The sequence below is a fragment of the Benincasa hispida genome, chromosome 5 (genome assembly GCF_009727055.1).
Source record: "Benincasa hispida cultivar B227 chromosome 5, ASM972705v1, whole genome shotgun sequence".
In the NCBI taxonomy this organism is placed as follows: domain Eukaryota; kingdom Viridiplantae; phylum Streptophyta; class Magnoliopsida; order Cucurbitales; family Cucurbitaceae; genus Benincasa; species Benincasa hispida.
In genome coordinates this window covers 59444186-59463864 of record NC_052353.1, presented here as the reverse complement: position 1 = coordinate 59463864, position 19679 = coordinate 59444186, and the positions used below count along the sequence as shown (strand labels likewise).

Sequence of the window (19679 nt, the reverse complement as noted above, 5' to 3'; positions counted from 1 at the left end):
CTCCCCCTTTAATTTTGTAATTTAAATTTAAATTAACAAGATTTAATTTAAATGATAATTATATATATATATACATATATAACTATATGTTATATCAAATATAATATATAACCTATAGTTTTTATTTCTCTCAATAATACATGTCATTTAATATAAATCATATCTATACTAAATTTAATTATATGAATCTCATCCATATAATTAGTATTTGTATCATATTCAAATATTTAATTCCTCTCGAAATAAACTTTATATTATAATGTATCAAATACATTATATTAATTATATCACATATAATTAATTCCCTCAATTAATTTGAACAATTCAAATTAATCCAAAATTATTTCTCAATAATCCTTATTGAGCTACGAAGGGGACCTTATGGACCTGTAGATTGAAGCTCCAATGGTACTTGAATAATTAATTAAACTTCTTGAATTAAATTATTCAATATCCATTAATTGTTAGTCATTCCACTAAAGACCTGTTGGAGTTAATGCTCTAAATCTCGTAGGGTCATGTAGTTTGTAATTGTTTTGTACAAACTTTGTATTTATTGAATAAAACGTGAGATATTTTATATGATATTTAGTAGCATTAAACCCACAAACGAATAAACTAATATTCAAGATTATCTGTAGCTTAAAAATGTATGTAGAGACATATAGGTGGATCATGTTTAAGTGATAACCTAAATGGTCTGTAGTGGATGAATAAAGCTAGATACCTTATCCTTGTGACACTACGAATACGACCTACTTTGTTGGTGTTACAATTGTTATAAAGTGCTACAAATGATCTGATCCTGATCATTCATATGGAGACATGTGAGCATGGGTATTCTATGCAAAGGAGTTTGTATAAGACCAAACCACAAAATGATTGATATAACGACGTTCATAATAAAGACTTACATTTCACTAGGATGACCATGGGTAACATGACCTGAATCCTGAGAGAGTTGTGAACTCCTGACTATGAAGGTGGTCCTTTGATTTGTATGGGTGAGAATCGCCAGATTGCTGACACAATAAGCCTACCATTTTGGGAATTCGTCTGATTGAGAGTTGGGAACACAGCTACACACGACGGAATTCACTCCTTCCCCGGCGCCAAGGTAAGTAGATAAATTGCTCTCTTAAGGGTTGATTCTGGGGCTTGAAAATGTAGCGTCACGCCCTTTCTTAGCCCGAGAGAGGTTTGGTCATAGTTAGACTATGACTTATTGTTCATTAGAAGGATCAGTAGTACTTAAAGAGTTAGATCTAACTACAAGGGAAAAACGTAATTTGGCCTAGCTGTATTTATAAGCAATTTGTGAAGGGTCATCGCACTATTGACTGGTTATATCCAATGGACAGAAAAATATATCTATAGTGCAAAGAGTGCAGTTGTCGATCTTTAATGAAGTGCCCAACAGTTAATGGATATTAAATAATTTAATTAAAAGAGTTTATCTAATTATTCAAGTACCATTAGAGCTTCAATCTATAGGTCCATAAGGTCTGTTCTGTAGCTCAACAGGGATTTAATGAGAATCAATTTTGGATTAATTTGAATTGTTCAATTAAATGAGAGAATTAATTATATGTGATATAATTAATTTAATTTAATTATATGTGATATAATTAATATAACGTGTTTAATACATTATAATACAACATCATTTAATTAAAAGAGTTTAACTAATTATTCAAGTACCATTGGAGTTTCAATCTACAGGTCCATGAGGTCTTCTTTGTAGCTCAACAGGAATTTAATGAGAATCAATTTTGGATTAATTTGAATCGTTCAAATTAAATGAGAGAATTAATTATATGTGACATAATTACTATAACATATTTAATACATTATAATATAAATTTTATTTGAGAGGAAATAAATATTTGAATATGATTCAAATATTAATTATGTGAATTGGATTCATATAATTAAATTTATTATAAATAGGTTTTATATTAAATACCATTGATGAGAGAATTAAAACTATAGTTTATATTGTATATGATATTCTCTCACTTGTCTTAAAGCTAGTAAGGTGTACATCATAAAAGTCACACTAATATAAAAGAACACAAAATAGTAAACTAGGCCATAATAGCGCGCCCAGTACAAAATCTCCCACTTGCCCTAGACTGAATGTGGCCTATCTTATAGACCCATACTCTGTAGGTGACCCTCAAACACCTTAGCCGTGAGGGTCTTTGTAAATAGACCAAACAATGTTGTGCTCTGAAGCTTCCCCTTGATGCACAATCTTCTGAATAAATGATACTTCGACTCTATCTGTATTCCGTGCTTGTGACTCCTAAGGCTCTTGAGAATTAGCCACAAACACCACTATTGTCACAATAAAGGGTGATAAGCTTAGACATATCTGGAACCATTTTCAGATCAGTCAGGAACTTCCTGAGCCACACAACTTCCTTAGCAGCTTCACAAGTCGGTATGTACTCAACCTCCATAGTGGAGTTAGCAATGCACCCCTGCTTGGTGTCCTTCAGACTACTGCCCCTCTGTTTAAGATGAACATTGATTCTTTGATGTGGATTTCTTTAGAATTCTTATTCAGTTTGGAAATCAAAGTCTGTATATCTTGATTTGCCTTTCAGCCTTCTTTTCAGCAAGATATTTAGGAACAATTTCTTTTCCAATACTCATCCCCATTGTAATGAAACATTTTCCTTTTGCAAACTTTATCTTGCCTTTCTTTTACAAGGAGTTTTTGTTTTTTCCCTTTTCCCTTCTTCTTCATTTGGATATTCTTATCCTTAGAAGGTTCCAAACTTTTTATCAGAAGGTTTTCGTCCCAAATGTCGATCCCTTTCTGAATTTTCTTTGGGGTAACAAACATTTGTTTCCCTTCCTAATTCTTATTTTTTCATCAGAGATTGGTAAGTCTGAAGCTCATTCAAGAGATAGTTAGATTATATTCTATCTTATTCATCACAACATTTGTTCGAAATGTTAGGAAACTCTTCGGAAGAGATTCCGATGAAATTGGACTTGCCTCTTTTCGTTTTATGACAACCGTTTGCTTCAGCGCATATGGAATTGGACCATTATGTCCAGGACATATTCTCTATAAAGGTCCCCTCTTTCATTCGGAAATTGTAAATGTATTTAATAGCATCATGTCATATAGATGAGAATGGTTGTTCAAACATCGCTTGTAACATCTTTATGATCTCCTTAGCAGTGACCATGCCTTCATGCTTCTTAGTTAACACATTAGAATATGCTAGCTAAGATGTAGGCTCAAACTTTTTCATTTTTTCTGACCACCTGTCATATGCATCGCCGAACATTTCGGTTTGCCATTGAGCTGGAACTGGAGAACATTCCTCTGTTTAAACGAACCTCAAATCATCCACGACTAGTATTGTATTGATATTTGATTTCTAGTTCGAATAACCCTCACCGTTAAATTTATTCGGAAGCTAAAAGTTGGATAATTGAATTCAACATGCTGAAACATAAACAAATTCTATCAGAAAATTGCATGTAAATCCAAATTCATTTTAGCAAAAGTAATAACTACCCAAATTTCATTATTTATTTGCAATGATACTTTAGTGAAGCCAGAATAGATGTTACCGAGGCGGCAGTCAATAATTCCTTCATTGAAGCAAGACATTTCCGACAAATACTAATTCCAGAATAACTCTTTGTTCCATAGTTATTTAGTTACCGTTTTCGATTAAGAGCTACTAAACACTTAGTAATTCTTGTAAGTTTGACCCTCCATTTTAAGATTTCATAAAACGGTATCAACAAACTCCCAAATTGGAAGACAATGTTGAAGACGAAACTAAGAAACCCTATTCATTTCTGAAGTTTGAGTTGTTCCGCTAGTGCGCTGAAAAATGGCTAGTAATGCCGCTTAAAAATGACAGCAGACACAACATATAGAATCTCACGTTCAAACTAATGGAAGAGACTTTAGGATATGTTCACACATTTCTTCACCCACTTACTATGAACTACTTCCTCTATTCACTTTTTAATTAACTTCCCTTTAATTATATCACATATAATTAATTCCCTCAATTAATTTGAACAATTCAAATTAATCCAAAATTAGTTCTCAATAATCCCTATTGAGCTACAGAGGGGACCTTATGGACTTGTAGATTGAAGCTCCAATGGTACTTGAACAATTAATTAAACTCATTTAATTAAATTATTCAACATCGATTAACTGCCAGTTGCTCTACTAAAGATCAACAACTGCACTATTCGCACTATATATATATATTTATGTGTCAATTGGATATAACCAATCAATAGTGCGATAACCCTTAACAAATTGCTCGTAAGTACAACTAGGCCAAAATTATCATTCTATCCTTGTAGTTACATCTAATTCCTTAAGTGCCACTGATCCCTCTAATGAACAATAAGTCATAGTCCAACTATGACCAAACCCCTCTTGGGTCAAGAGAGGGGTGCGGCGCCAAATTGTTCAAGCTCCAAAATCAGCCCTTAAGGGAGTAATTCATCTACTTATCTCAACATTAGGGAATGAGTGAATTCCGTCTTGTATAGCTGGTAGCTGTGTTCCTAGCTACCCAATTAGATGAATCCCCAAATTGGTAGACTTATTGAGCCAACGTCTCACCCATACAAATCAAAGGACTGCCTTCATAGGCAGTTCACAACCCACTAAGAATTTAGGTCTTGTCAGCTATGGTCATCTTGGTGAAATGTAAGTCTCTATTATTAACAATGTTATATAATGAGACTATTCATTTCGTAGTTCGGTCTTATACAAACTCCTTTGTATAGAATATCCCCACTCACATGTCTCTACATGAATGATTAGGATCAGATCATTTGTAGCACTTTACAACAATTATAACATCTACAAAACATGTCGTATTTGTAGTGTTTTTAGGATAAGGTACCCAACCTTATCCATATACTACAGACCATTTAGGTTATCACTTAAACATGATCCACTTGTATGTCTCTATATACATGTTTAAGTTATAGAAGATAACTTTAGATTTTAGTTCATTGGTTTTATGGGTTAATGCTACTAAATGTCGAATAAAATATCTCATATTTTATTAAATAAATAAAATTGTTTGTACATTGCCCACGAGATTTAGGCATCAACCCCAACAACATACACATAATATTGTTGGTTCTTGGATCTTGTATGCATTGAGTTTGTTGCAGGTTGCCCAGTGGCTTTGACCTCCAGACCGTTTCTCCCTGGTCTCGAGATTTTCCAAGCTAACCAGCATAAGAGATCCTTGCACCAGTATGGTGTTGAGCTTACTACACTCCAATACTTAAGTTAGTATAATGAGTGACTAATTAAGTTAAGCACATAAAAGAGTATGATTGGGTCTCTCCTTTGGAGATTACTTTTTACTCTTCCATTTAGAGGGTTGAATGAGACTATTCATAAGCCATTCCTTTCACACACGTCTATGGTTGCTATTCATAAGCCACTCCTCTCACACACGTCTATGGTTATATGTGACATCAGCGATGTTAGAGACGTCTCTAGTGCTTGAGGTTCTAACATTTCAGTTTGACCTAGTTTCGATTATTTTTCGATTGGTATATATACACCGACTCTATTGGTCGACCTAAAACACGTGGGATTTATATTTTCCTTTTATGACCTACACTCTCTTATGCCTTTTTCGATATCATGTGGGATTGAGGCTGCCCGTCGGCAACACTCGACAATATTGTTGAAGCAACTGAAACAAGTTCTTCTACTCTTGACCTATTTACCTGTAACAGAAATAAAAACCCTTTTGTTAGCAACTATATTTCTTTTATTACTGTTGTAAAAATTAGTATATAAAAGAAAGATCAAATAGTTGTAAAAGAAGCAGTAAAAAATTCCTGAGAAATTTTTTTGTAAAGAGATCTAGAATCTGAGAATCCTTTGTAAAGAGAGTTGAGAGAAACTTATATAAAAATGAAGCTAATTTCTGAGGGCTTTGAGAGTGGATGTAGGTGAACCTTACTAAACCACTATATATCATAGTGTTCTTTTTCTTTCCCTTGCTCAGAATCTTTGATTTCTCTTCATTTTGTTCATAATACTCATCCAAGCAACACTCTGAAACAAGGAATAAAAAAAGGGAAAGGTTAGAGTAACTCTTTCTTTTTCTACGTTTTTTTTTGTTGAAATGAAAGAGGAAAAAAAATCAGAACGATTCCTACCACATTTTGATTTTGGGATTAGGTGGTTGCTTCCCATCCTCACACGTCAACAACCTTCTTCTTTTAATTCTTGGATCAAATTAATCCTTTGAGCCTCACTTTCTTTCTGGTTTAAAAAAGCTCAATAACAACTGGTATCAGAGCCAGTTCAACCCATTTTGATGGTTTGGAGGTCCGGTTCAAGTCCGATTTGGGTCGGTTCGTGCGATCCAGAAGTGTTTTGGAGTTGGTTTTGCTAATCACTATAATAACTTAGGTCGTTTGCTTACTTTAAATGTCAAAACTGGTCCATATCAGTGTGTATGTTTAATTATTTGTGCATGTGATGTATGTTATAATTAAATAAATCTTCTATGTGCATATAGTATGCTATATAGATTTAAAAATCCCACCATAGGAAGCATGTTGCATGTATTGAAAGTATGTTATAAGGAGTTATAATATATAGTTTGCATGTTTAAGGTTTCAAGTGTTTATATAAGGTGTTATATTAAATCACAAAATGCTTGATGATTGTTATGGATACAAAGCATGTCTAAAAGTTTTATAAGTTGTTATAAAATTGGATTAGACATTTAAAATCCATAACAAAGATAAATTGCATGCTCATGTAGGTTAACCGCTTGTTTTAATAGTTAAAATAGGTCGTTATCTTGTAAAACTGCGGTTACAAACTCAACCGTTGTATAATCCTATCTATGCCTGTAGGTACTTAAGTTGACGGTCTACAAAACAGCTCCTACCTGGGGATTATGGCCAAATGATTGAGTGTTGTGAATCTGGTTTTATGAGTATAGGTGAGTGGTATGAGGTTTTAAAGCTAGTTTATCACCTAGACATCATAGGTTAAATGTAAATATAAGCATTATACTTGAAAATCACTTAGACTTAGGTTGTTTAATTAACCAGAACATACCTAAGTAAATATTTACCCAAAAACAAATAGAACAGTTCAGTGGGAGGATAATAATATATACGATATGTTGTTCTTAGCCCTCACGTCCCTAAGAGTTTAGACCGTGAGATCCATACAACACTTCATATCACCCTGGGAGTAACCTCCATTTGGAAAGTGTTTGCATGAGTCAATAACAAGGTGAATAGGGGAATTAGTTCATAGTAAGTGTGTGAAGGATGTGTGTCAACATGTCCTACAATCTCTTCCATTAGTTTGGGTCGTGAGTGTTGGGGTTGATGCCCTAAAGTCTCGTGTCTTGTAGTTTGTAAACAATTTGTATGAACGCTTGTGTTGTTAATATATGATATTTACTTCACATCTTGTATTTTTGCTCAGTTGCTTGTTTTATTTTCTTTACCACAAACCAATAATTATAAAATCCTTGGTTATTTGTATGTGACTCAAGCATGTATGTGGTGACATACAAGTGGATCATGTCTTGAGTGATAACCAAAATGGTCTGTAGTATATGGATACAGGAGGGAAACCTTATCTTGGTAACGCTACGGACGCGGTCCGCTTTGTGGAATGGTCACAAGTGTTATGACTTGTCACAGATGGTCTGATCCTGATCATTCATGTTGGGGACATGTGAGTGGGAGTGTCCTATACAAATAGTTTGTATAAGACCTAACCACGAAGTGTTAACGTCTCGTTATATAACACCGTTCATGATAGAGACTTCACTTCACTAGGATGACCATAGGTAAAATGACCTCAATCTTTAGTGAGTTGGGAACTCCTGCCATTGAGGGCGGTCCTTTCATTTGTATGGGTGCGAGTGGCCAGGTCGCCGANAAATTTATTTATTTATTATTAATTAATTTCAATTTCAATTTTGAATTTTAGGGAGGGAAGTACCCACCCCTGGTCTCAACGCTCATAATCAGTGGGAAGTTGTGTGAGATTTTGGTTGTTTTCTTTTTCTAGAGAAAATTACATAGAGATACATAGAAGTAGAGTTCTCCGTAATTTCCCAGAGATTCCCCTTTTCTCTCAATCCTTCCCTCTCTCCCATAATTTCAAGAGTCCACAACTCTTTTAATTCTCACCTAAAGAATACAAAAGTTTCCAATTGGTGGTGGTCATTTGGATTGTTCGTGACCAAATTAGGAGAAGAGGAAATTCGTGAAGACTGTGAGTTCTTCAAAGGTAAGGTTTCCTAGAAACCCTAATTTTTCCTTCTCTCAATTTTTTGGTATGCTATAATTCTGTAATTTTGCATAATTTTTATTCTGTATTTTTCAATTCTGTGAAAACTAGAATTGGGACGATCCATATTTTCGCTCAGGGCCTTCACAGGTTCCTTTAAGAACGGCAGCTGCACTCCTTGCACTACAGATATATTTCTATGTCCATTGGATAAAACCAGTCAACAGTGCAATGACTATTCATAAATTGCTCGTAAGTACAGCTGGGCCAAAATTACCGTTTTAACCCTATAATTACATCTAACTTCTTAAGTATCACGGATCCCTCTAATGAACAATAAGTCATAGTCCAACTATGACCAAACCCCTCTTGGGTCAAGAAAGGGTGTGGTGCTGCCCCGTAATCAACCGTTAAGGGAACAATTTATCTACTTACTCTGATGTTGAGGAAGAAGTGAATTCCTTCTTGTGTAGTTGTGTTCCCAGTTTCCCAATCAGACAAATCCTTAAAATGGTAGGCTTGTTGAGTCGGCGATCTGGCCACTCTCACTCATACAAATCAAAGGATAGCCTTCATAGGTAAGAGTTCACAACTCACTCAAAATTCAGGTCATGTTAGTTATGATCATCCTCGTGAAATGTAAGTCTCTATTATTAATGGTGTTATATAATGGGACTATTTATTTCATGGTCCGGTTTTATACAAACTCTTTTATATAGAATACCCCCACTCACATGTCTCTACATGAATGATCAAGATCAGATCATTTATAGCATTTTACAACAATTGTAACATCCACAAAGTGAGTTGTATTCATATTATCACCAGGATAAGGCACCCGGTCTTATCTATCTACTACAGACCATTTAGGTTATCATTTAAATATGATCCACCTGTATGTCTCTACATACATGTTTAAGTTACTGAAGATAACCTTGAATGTTAGTTTATTGGTTTATAGGGTGATGCTACTAAATGTCGAATAAAATATCTCATGTTTTATTAAATAAATAAAATTGTTTGTACAATACAATTACAAACTACATGACCCATGAGATTTAGGGCATCAACCCCAACAGTTTATTTACTGAAGAAGTCCCTATATGGGTAGAATCTGTTGCTAAACATTTTGATCGACCTAAATTTAAAGCTCAGCTTTTATATCAATTAGCATATTACTTTTAAGAGGAAGGAATCTCCAAACTTGGATTCTAAAACACATGGCATATACCTTCAATGGAAAGAGGGACGATGAAGAATGATTTCGAATAACTCATACTTCAACAAGGATCAATCCATGAACTCCAGATTTGGCTCCTCTTCAACGTGTGTTTCCCTTTTCTTTCTTTTTTTTTTTTTTTGGTTGAGATTTAAAATCCTAAATTAATATTTTTACCATTGATTTTAACCCAACCCAACTCAACCCAACTAGTTAATTCTTAATCCAACTTACCAACTTATCTAATTGTTTATTATTTTTGTTCTGTCAACTCATCTAATTGTTAACAACCATTTTATAACATGGACTATTTTTAAGTTTTATAAAAAAATATAGAGACTAAAATTAAATAAATAAAAATACATGAACTAAAATAGAATAAACTTAAGAAGAATTTTGTTTTAACCAAAAAAAATTTTAAACCAAAGAATGGAAACAAAGAATACTTAAAATTGGGAGGCAATAAATAACATTTTTAAGTATAAAATAATATTCAACTACCTGTCACACATCACAATTTCCAAAATAAAATTGACAAATGATTTGAAAAGAAAATTTTCACCAAATCAATTACAAAAAAGAGAGAAAAAAAAATCAAAATACGAAATGCTTATCAAATCACCATTTAGATATTTTGCCACTAGTTTATTTTCAAAACAAGAATGATGAGTGCTTTGTTTTGTCCGTCATTGTAGACTTTTCCCCCCTCATCTCTCCTACAAGCAAGCTATAAACAGAGAACAATAAAATGAAAATCGATTTCTTGTTGGATTATAAAACTCGCATGCCCGACGGATATGGGTCGATGATTGGTATAGTTTATTTAATCGCATGCACCCTTATTCATATACTAAAAATAAAAACAAAAACAATTCAAATTTTCCTGTCACATATTAAGTTTTTATTGACTGTATGGACAGTAAAACAAAAGAATTTATATAGCTAAGTTATTTTTCATTGAGATGTGACCTTTTTTTTGTTTTCCACTATTGTAGTGGACAGTGCAAAACAAATTAAAAAAATATTCTTACTTTTCAAAAATTTCTTGATATGAAGTAACCCATTGTCAAGTTATTGTTCGGGTCTAATGAAGTGGTTAAAATCATTTTGTTATGTTCAAAATTACTCCAAGACACGCTTTCAATCACTTAAAATTAATTTAAAATTTAATTTTATACTTTTGAATGCAATTTTCATTTCATCAAAATTGATTTTAAATTATTAAAAACATGTTTCGGAGTAATTTTGAAAATGTCAAAAGTGATTTTAACCATTTCAAAATCACTGATGAACGGGGGTTTTCTTTGAAATCGTCCACCCTACACCCACTCGGCAAGTATATACTTCAATAGGAATTAAACAATAATAGGTTGAGACAATAGAAACCTCCAGTAAAATGCACACCAGGATCCTAACAGATAAAGATTTACCTTATATAGCCTGTTTTACGAATTGACGACTTACCCATTCAATAACTTGACAATGGACGTTCCAAAAATAGGGCATTGTATTGGGTCAGTAAATTCAATAATAGATGCATGGTTGACATTTCAGTCTTCCTTCTCCTTTTAGGACCTACCTGAAAGAGAATTTAACTTTTAAACATACGTTGCATTACTGATTTGAAAGAGGTTGATCTTTGGAAGTGGATTTTTTTGTGTGTTATTCGGGAACCCCTGATTTGTTAAAAAAAAATGTCAACTAATAATAAAGAGATCTCTCTCTTTTTTAGACTAAGTATCTATATTTAGTCTTTAGTATTGAAGTACTTTTTCAATTTAGTTGGTATTGTTAAAAAGCTTGTATTTAAACTTTTCTTAGGTTAGTCTCTCATCAGTTGGTTAATAATAAACTTACACAACAGAATATTTAAAATGTCAACCAAACGAGATGATACAAGTTTTTAATTCCCCCACCAAATTTATAAGACATTAACAGAAATTTCTAATTTAGTTTTCTAAAAGGATGTTTTTTCCTCCTTTGAATTTCTATAATCAGGTTAATACATCTTCCATTTCATATCATACTTTCAAATAATTCTTAAATTAGTCTTTTAAAATTAATTTAAATTTTTCATGAAAAAAAATACGGATTTGGATATAGTTTTACAAATTATAAAAGAAATGCTAAAAAAGTACCGAAAAGATTAAATACTAAAATATTTAATAAAAAAGATGTTTACGTAATGGAGCTAAGATTTAAAAATTTTGTATAGCAACGTCAGAGTCAAAACCGAAACGGTTATGGGTTGGGGGCGGCTTGTTGATCGTCACACGATGTTCGGGCTGTGCGTGGGATATGATGCGGATGCAATGCACCTGAATTCAAGCAAAACAAAAGGGCACACAAGTTTGCTTTGACAGATCTCTTCCCGAGAAAACCCTTCTTTGGAAGGAACCATATGGCGTCATTACACTCATATTTGTCAAGTTGAATCAGAGTTTGATCAACTTTCATCTTAAATATGGTTGGATTTGGCCTAACCGACAGGAGTGTTCACGGTTTGATTCGATTTGAAATTCAAATTTAATCAAAATGCAAATTTTAAGAAGTGTGTTTTCTGAAATCAAATCGACTGGTTTCACGATTTTCTTTGTTTTTTTGTTTCTTTTTAATGTTTTATGCTTTTCATATTTTCTAAATTACAAGTGGTTCAGTTCATATCGGTTTCACAGTTTTTTTGTTTTCATTTTCTTAATTTTTTATGTTTTTTCATGTTTTTAATTATATATAGGGAAATTATTTCAAATGGTAAAACTGTTGAAAATATTTACAAAATATAACAAAATTTTAAATCTATCAATGATAGATAAACTTCTATCAGTGATATTAATAGACACTTATGGTGATAGAAGTCTATCAGTATCGATCAGTATTTATCATTGATAATTCTAAAATTTTGTTATATCTTATAAATATTTTGGTTTATTTTTCAATATTTAAAAATAGCCCTTATATATATTGTTTTTAATATATTTATTAAAAAAGTAGTTCGATTCGGTTTCAAATTGGTTTTCAAATTTAAAACCAAACTAAACCACAATAATCCGGTTTGAAAATATATCAAACCAAATCGAACCACATTAATTCGGTTTCGGTTTGGTTTAACACTCGGTTTGATTTTAGCAGTTTCAATGATCACCCCTACTAATCGATCCTATATGCTTAACTTAAGCTCTAATGTTCTACTCCCAAGGTAGATTTTATGTTTTAAAACAAAAACAAAAACAAAAACAAAAGTTACCTTTTTAGTCATTGAGTTTTGAAGAATATATGTGTTTAGTCTTTAAGTTTTCAAAACATACCTTTTTAGTCCTCAAATTTTTTAAAATATGTGCATTTGGTTCATGGGTTTTCAAAATGTACTTATTAGTTCTCATGTTTTCAAAAATAGGTTTAAATGGTGGTAATTTTTTTAATTAGAAAATTAATTTTGAAAAAATTACCTCTTCTCTTTAATATTTTTACTTTTAGGTTAGTTTTGTAATTTGAAATATCATATAATTATATAAAATAACACAAAAAATTATTCTAGGGACCTTTTAAACCTGTTCTTAAAGTTTGGGAGACTAGGTATGTTTTGAAAACTCAGGAACTAAACGTACTTATTTTAAAAAATTCGATAACTAGAAAGGTATATTTCTAAAATCCAAAGACCAAATATATCTATCCTTTATAACCCGGAGGTTAAAAAGATAATTGCAAAAAAAAAAAAAAAAAAAAAAAAAAAAAAAAAAAAAAAAGGCAAGGACTAATAAGATTGATGAAACTTCAAGTGTGGAAGAAAGTAATAGATACTTATAAAAGTTAAAACAAATAGGTTTTGTGCACATATATTAAATAAGTGGGAATCTTACTGTTAATTCAACTCATAGTATTAAATTTTCGTCAATCTCTTGGTATTTTCATCGATATTTCTATATTTTTATAGGTTCAAAATTAAGATGAGGAATCGATAGGTCTATTATATCATCACTAATGTAAATATATTGTAAGTAATAGACATATTAACTTATTTAAAAATTATAAAAGATCTATTTACTATTTTAAATTTATTTTCATAATTTTTGTTTTTATAATTTTTCTAGAAATATCCATCGACAATGATATTTTCATCGACATTTCTGTAAAATTAAGACCTCGATATTTCCATAAACATCGACATTTTAAATCTTGATTCAACTCAAGAACAAGACAAAATGCTCAACACACAACAATTATTTTTAAGGAAAGATTTGAACCTCCTAAAAAGGATGAGAACATATGCTCGAGCTATTTAAACTTCAAATTCACAATAACATTTTAGATTTCAGAGATTTGAACTCTTGACCTTCTTGATTCATAATAGGCTAAATTATTTTTTTTTTTAAAAATCCTAAACTTTACCCATTATTTCCAAAATACCTACTTTAAAAAGTTAGAATATTACTTCTAAACTTTAATAAATGTTTCAAAACTACCTTTAGAATATTAGACATAAATAAAAACTTGGACTAATGTAACGATGACTTAAAAAAAATTTGGTGATCCAATTTTCATTTTAGGTCACTGAAACACCATTGAGGTATCGATTTTCATTATTAAAAAAAATATATCTAAAGAATTTCTACAACAAAGTAGTTTTGAAACATACATGAAAGTTCAGATGTAATATTGAAACTTTTAAAAATATATGAATATTTGTTAAACCAAGAGCAAAATTAAATAGGATTTTCTATCTAAAAAATAATAAAGAAATTGGGTAAGGTTTTTCTATAATTTAATCTTCATAATATATGCCTTAATGAATTGAACTATGATATTATTTAGAAAAGTATCACCATATTACTAATATCAAATATTCAACCAATGTTTGAACTTCATTAGAGCTTTTCAACAACAAGGAATTGTTTTGGACTTTTCTTTTTATCCAAAAATCTATAATACCATTGCTCACATTCTAAAACGTAATGCACGACAAACTCAAGCCTCCGGTGTTTGGCTTGAAGATCACTCCTCATGGATCAATGTCACGGTGTCTAGTGCTTTGATATCTTATTAATTTTGTTCTTCTTTGTTTACTAAAAAAACTCAATATTCAACTCTATAATTTACTAACATATTTGATCCTACGTTTTATTCGTTATCTAGACTGACATTTACACACAAGTATCAAAGGACCAGGACTATTGTGATGACTTCTTTTCAACTTTCTAGAACAAAAATTCACTAAGAAATATAGTTATTTTCAAATATAGTAAAATGAACAAACTTATTTATAAATATAGCAAAATGTCACTATTTATCAATAATAAAACTGATAGATATATAAACACCAATAGATGTCTATCACGATTAGACATTGATATTTTACTATATTTGAAAATATTTTCAACCGTTTTTTCATATAAAATAATTATCCTAAAATATAATTGATTAACCATTCACATTATCTGCTTATTAAATAACTGGGCCTTTTTCTGTTAAAAAAAAAAATAATAACCCTGCTGAAAATTGTACAACAGCGTCATTCCAATTTAAAAAAAAAAAAAAAAAAGGTTTTTAAAAATCGATTATTAATTCATACACGATTTGCAACCATGTACGTCAATCATCGCTAAAATGGTGAAAAAGAACAGTACAATGTACATACAATCGCAACAAATATATGGTCTAAAAAAAGTCACCCTTCCACTTGTTCGTAAGAGAAAGTTAGATAATAATAATTAGTACTATTATAACAAAATAATAGTCACAATAATAAGCCTTTACATTTAAGTCATAAGGGTCAGGTAGCCTACAAATACAACTAAACACAGTATCCCCCATTTTGAAAACGTTGATTACATCACAAAAACTACTGGGGAATCACTTGCACATCCTATGACTTCGGATTTTCCCCGAGACAACGACGCAATCAGTAACAGCCTTCAGCTAAGACAATAAACAGTTAGCATATGAATACGAATTTATCACAATATCTCAAACTTACGAATTTATCACAATATCTCAAACCGGTCTAAATCTATGTTAGCTTACAGGAAGCAATCGTCTGTGAGACAACCAGTTCTATCATTCAGTCTCCCGAACTAGCATTGTCATGCGCTGCAGGCGACTTGGTAGCGCTGGAACTAGAACTGCTACCGATCTTTGAAGTTGTCCTGTAATTTCTCACTAGTGGAACCAGTGACTGGACAACATCAGCCATCAGTGGCCTGTAATCTGCCTCCGGTTGTACACACATTGCTGCAATTGCTGCCACTTGAACAACATCCTTCATGGAGTACTGACCCTCCAATGCAGGGTCCATTATATGCACCACTCTCTCCCTGTCAGTCAGCCTCGGCAAAGCCTGTCCCACCAATCGTCCAAATGTAACGAGAAATAAGTATTGAAGTTAAGAAATTAGAAACTAAAATTCTGAGTCATCGAGGTTAGTTTGAGAATTTTGATCAAATATCTACTTCTTCTTTGGTCATAAGCATAATTTCATCACAGAAATTTTCAAAAGTTGAAATGGATAAGGAGCTCACCCAAGAAACAAGGGAAGCTTCCCCAGGAGTTCTCTTCATATCAACTGGAACTCTGCCAGTGAGCAGCTCCAAGAGTACAACCCCATAACTATAAACATCTGACTTTGTTGTTAAATGCCCTGTTAGTGCATACCTGCAAGAAAAAAGTGACCTTGTACTTCGAAAAAATCTGAAATACAAAACAAGCATCAAATTTATCGTGAAAAGTTCTTACTCAGGGGCAACATATCCTTGTGTCCCCAAAACTCGAGTAGAGACATGACCCCCGGCTTTGTCTGAGCCGATTTTTGCCAATCCAAAATCAGAAACCTTAGCATGAAGATTTTTGTCCAACAGGACATTGCTGCTCTTGAAATCCCTATGAATTACTGGGGGGCATACGTGTTCATGTAAGTACTCCAAACCTTTGGCAGCTTCAAGAGCAACTCTCAGCCGTGTTTCCCAGTCCAACTTAACGCTGATGGAATTTGAACCTAAACTTAAAATTTCACAAATTGAAATTAAAAAATTAAAAAATTAAAAAATCTAATGCTACATTATGACTCCAAGGTCAATGCGCCTCAACTCCAGAAAGAGAAACCTCTTTCCCTTTCCATTGAAGGCATGTGGGAAAGACAACTAACGAATAGGTCCAGTTAAATTGAGTTATGTTTGTTAAAAGAATCAATTTGTCAAACAAAACTACTACTTACTGCTAACAGGGTATAGATGCTCTTGCAGACCGCCATTTGCCATGAACTCGTATACGAGCAATTTATGATTGTTATCTGAGCAATACCCGAGCAATGCCAACAAATATGGTGAATGAAGCCGACTTAACAATTCCACCTATTGACAAGGTTATCAACTAATTAATAATCAACTTCTAAAGCCCAAATAACAAGGCCTAGATGTTTTGTTTAATGTACCGAATGCACGTGACAATCAGGATAAAAAAGAATTTTTATTTACTGGTCTTTCTCAAATAAACAGAAAAAGCATACAACAAAACTGCAAATGGTCCAATCATCACAATTTAGAAGGAACTCAGTATTATATTAGTGTTCATAATAAGTTCAACAGTCTTTTGAGCCCATTTCTTCTAAACAAGGAGAGCCAAAGCATACAAAATGAGTCCATAGGATTACCTCCACTTTAAATTCGTCTTCTCCCTGCTTCCCCGCTTGATCCATAAGCTTAATTGCAACCTTTCTCCCATCGTTCAGGACTCCTCGATATACATGCCCAAAGCTACCATGCCCAACCACATTTGACTTGCTAAAACCACCGGTTGCAGAGTGTAGCTGCTTGAAAGTGAACAATTGGAGACCTTTCTCAGTTGAAAATTCTTTAACATTTTCAAAACTACCTCCATCTTCAAGATCAGCCCCTTCAAGAATTGAATTACCAGCACACAACTAATACCTCATCAATTTTTCTGATATATGCAGAAAAATTAAAGTTTAAAAGCTAAAAACAAGTTCAACTAAGAATCAAATCATTTGAAGCATAAAAGGAAAAGCTTATCGAAACACAAGAAACACAAATAACAATTATTTTGCAATATCAACAGAAATTACAATATTTAATTGCCTGTCGAGCAAGCTATACCTCTCCTACAATCCACCCACTATGGATTGACTTAACAAAATATAACTTCCCGCTCACATCCCTAGCTCCCGCTATTTATAACTAAGATTCTCTAGCTAATTAACATGGTAATGGTACTAATAATTCCAATGACTTGCATAAACACAATCATTATATAGTATATCTGAGGCTTAATATAGCATAGCAGTACATCTAAGTAACTAATGTTTTTTTTTTTTTTTTGGGTGGGTGGAAGCTGAGTGAGAAGGCAACGAAACGAGGGCGTTTTGAAGTATTTCAGAGTAGGATTGGGATGATATGACATTTGAGAGATTTATCTATGACAATTTCTTGATCCAGCTCAAAAAATTATTACAAAATACGACAAAATTATATACTTCTGTCAATTTCCCCTTACATACTTTCAAAAGTTTGAATATCCTTATACTACATTAACTATTTCACAACCATCCTTATTCCTTGCAATTAATGAATGGCGTCAAAGGAAATATACAATCGATGCATTAATTACACAACAATAAGAAGAAGCAGAAGCTCCAATGGACTGGACTGGACCACATAACATAACACAATATCCTCCTTAGTCAATAGCCATTACTGTTGTGCCGACCGACAAGTTTTTGTTCATATCAAAGAGGCAACAATTTACGAAACCAGAAAAGAAAAAAGGCCTTAATCTGCATCTACAGTTAAGGAAATCTTGAAATGATCCTTTTAACCAATTTCAAGGCGATCTCTAAAACGGTAAAACGGCATATACGAAGAGAAAAAAGGCAATATAAAAAGGGGAAAATGGTAGGAAATGAGGCGTACTTTTGCGGATCTTGAGGCGCTTGGAGACCTTATTGCTGATATAGCAGTAATAGCTAAAAGCAACGAGCAAAGAAACGAGAGCGAGAGAAGCTAGTACAACGATTACCAGAAGAACGAGTTGCTGTTTTCTTCGGTAGTCGTCGTCTTCAACTTCCATTTCTGAGATCCAAACAGCAAACCCTAGGCAATTTCAATTAGGAATTTGGAGGAATTTTGATGGTGGTGGGGGCGGAGGAGGAGGAGCAGTGACTGAGTTTTTGGAGGTTTTCGAAGTTTAGAGTGTTGGAGTGTACTGACACTCACTCACTCACTCTCTCTGTTTCCGTGCTTTGCCTTTTCTTTTATGGCGCGGAGAGTGGTAAATGTTTAGACGTTTTTGCATTCGGGTCCTGTTTTTCTTTCATATTACTGCTGTGGCCCTACCCCTTTCTTTGTCTTTTCTTTTTTCTCTCTCTTTTTAAATATAAAAAATAATCACACTTTGTAACCAAAAGTTTTAACATGTACTTTTGAAATTTTTTTGTCATAAAATCTAAATATTTTTAATTTCTCTTTTTTTTCTTTGATGGGTTAAAATATCGAGTTGATATATTTTAAATAAATCTTTAATTTAGTTGCTACTTTAGTTTTCATATAAATCTTTAATTTAGTTGCTAAGTTTTTATTTATTTTTTCAAAAAAATATATTATACTATTAGCATTTTTACTAGAAGTTTTACTAACATATTGATATGTTGTATTTTTTATATAAATTTATAATTATATTATTATTTAATGAATTTCGATAGGAATAATGTATATAAATTAAAATTGAATAAATCTCAAAACATGGACCAAAATAAAATTTTATGTATTTATTTTATTTTCATTTTCGATTATTTATTCATCAAAGTTGGTTACAATAATAGTTTTGGCCTATCAATTTTGATGGATGGAATGATTTAGATCCTATTTGGTATCGTTTAATTTTTTTAATTTTTGTTTTTTAAAAATTAAGTCTCTACACTACTTTCCCCTCCAAATTTATTTCTTTATTATTTATTTTTTTATTTACTTTTTATCAATAATTTAAAAAATCAAGCTAAACTTTGAAAACTAAAAAAAAATGTAAGCTTTTAAAAACTTATGGTTGTTTTTAGAATTTAGGTAAGAATTCAATCAAAACGTAAATCATTATACGAAATTGGAAGAAAATAGGCTTAAAAAAAAAGAAAAAAAATTAGTTGTCAAACGGGGCTTCATT

General features: G+C 32.2%; 1 protein-coding gene across 1 annotated transcript; it reads right to left on the bottom strand.

Annotated features, from left to right (window-relative positions):
- Nucleotides 1–15252: 15252 nt before the first annotated feature.
- On the bottom strand, nt 15253–18777 carry LOC120078805 (probable serine/threonine-protein kinase PBL7). Its single transcript, XM_039033131.1, has 6 exons — nt 18437–18777; nt 17161–17402; nt 16726–16861; nt 16248–16506; nt 16034–16166; nt 15253–15852 (listed from the first exon to the last, which is right to left on the bottom strand). The coding sequence occupies exons 1-6, from the start codon at nt 18591–18593 to the stop codon at nt 15577–15579; spliced, it is 1203 nt and encodes a 400-aa protein (XP_038889059.1). The 5' UTR covers nt 18594–18777; the 3' UTR covers nt 15253–15576.
- Nucleotides 18778–19679: the final 902 nt, after the last annotated feature.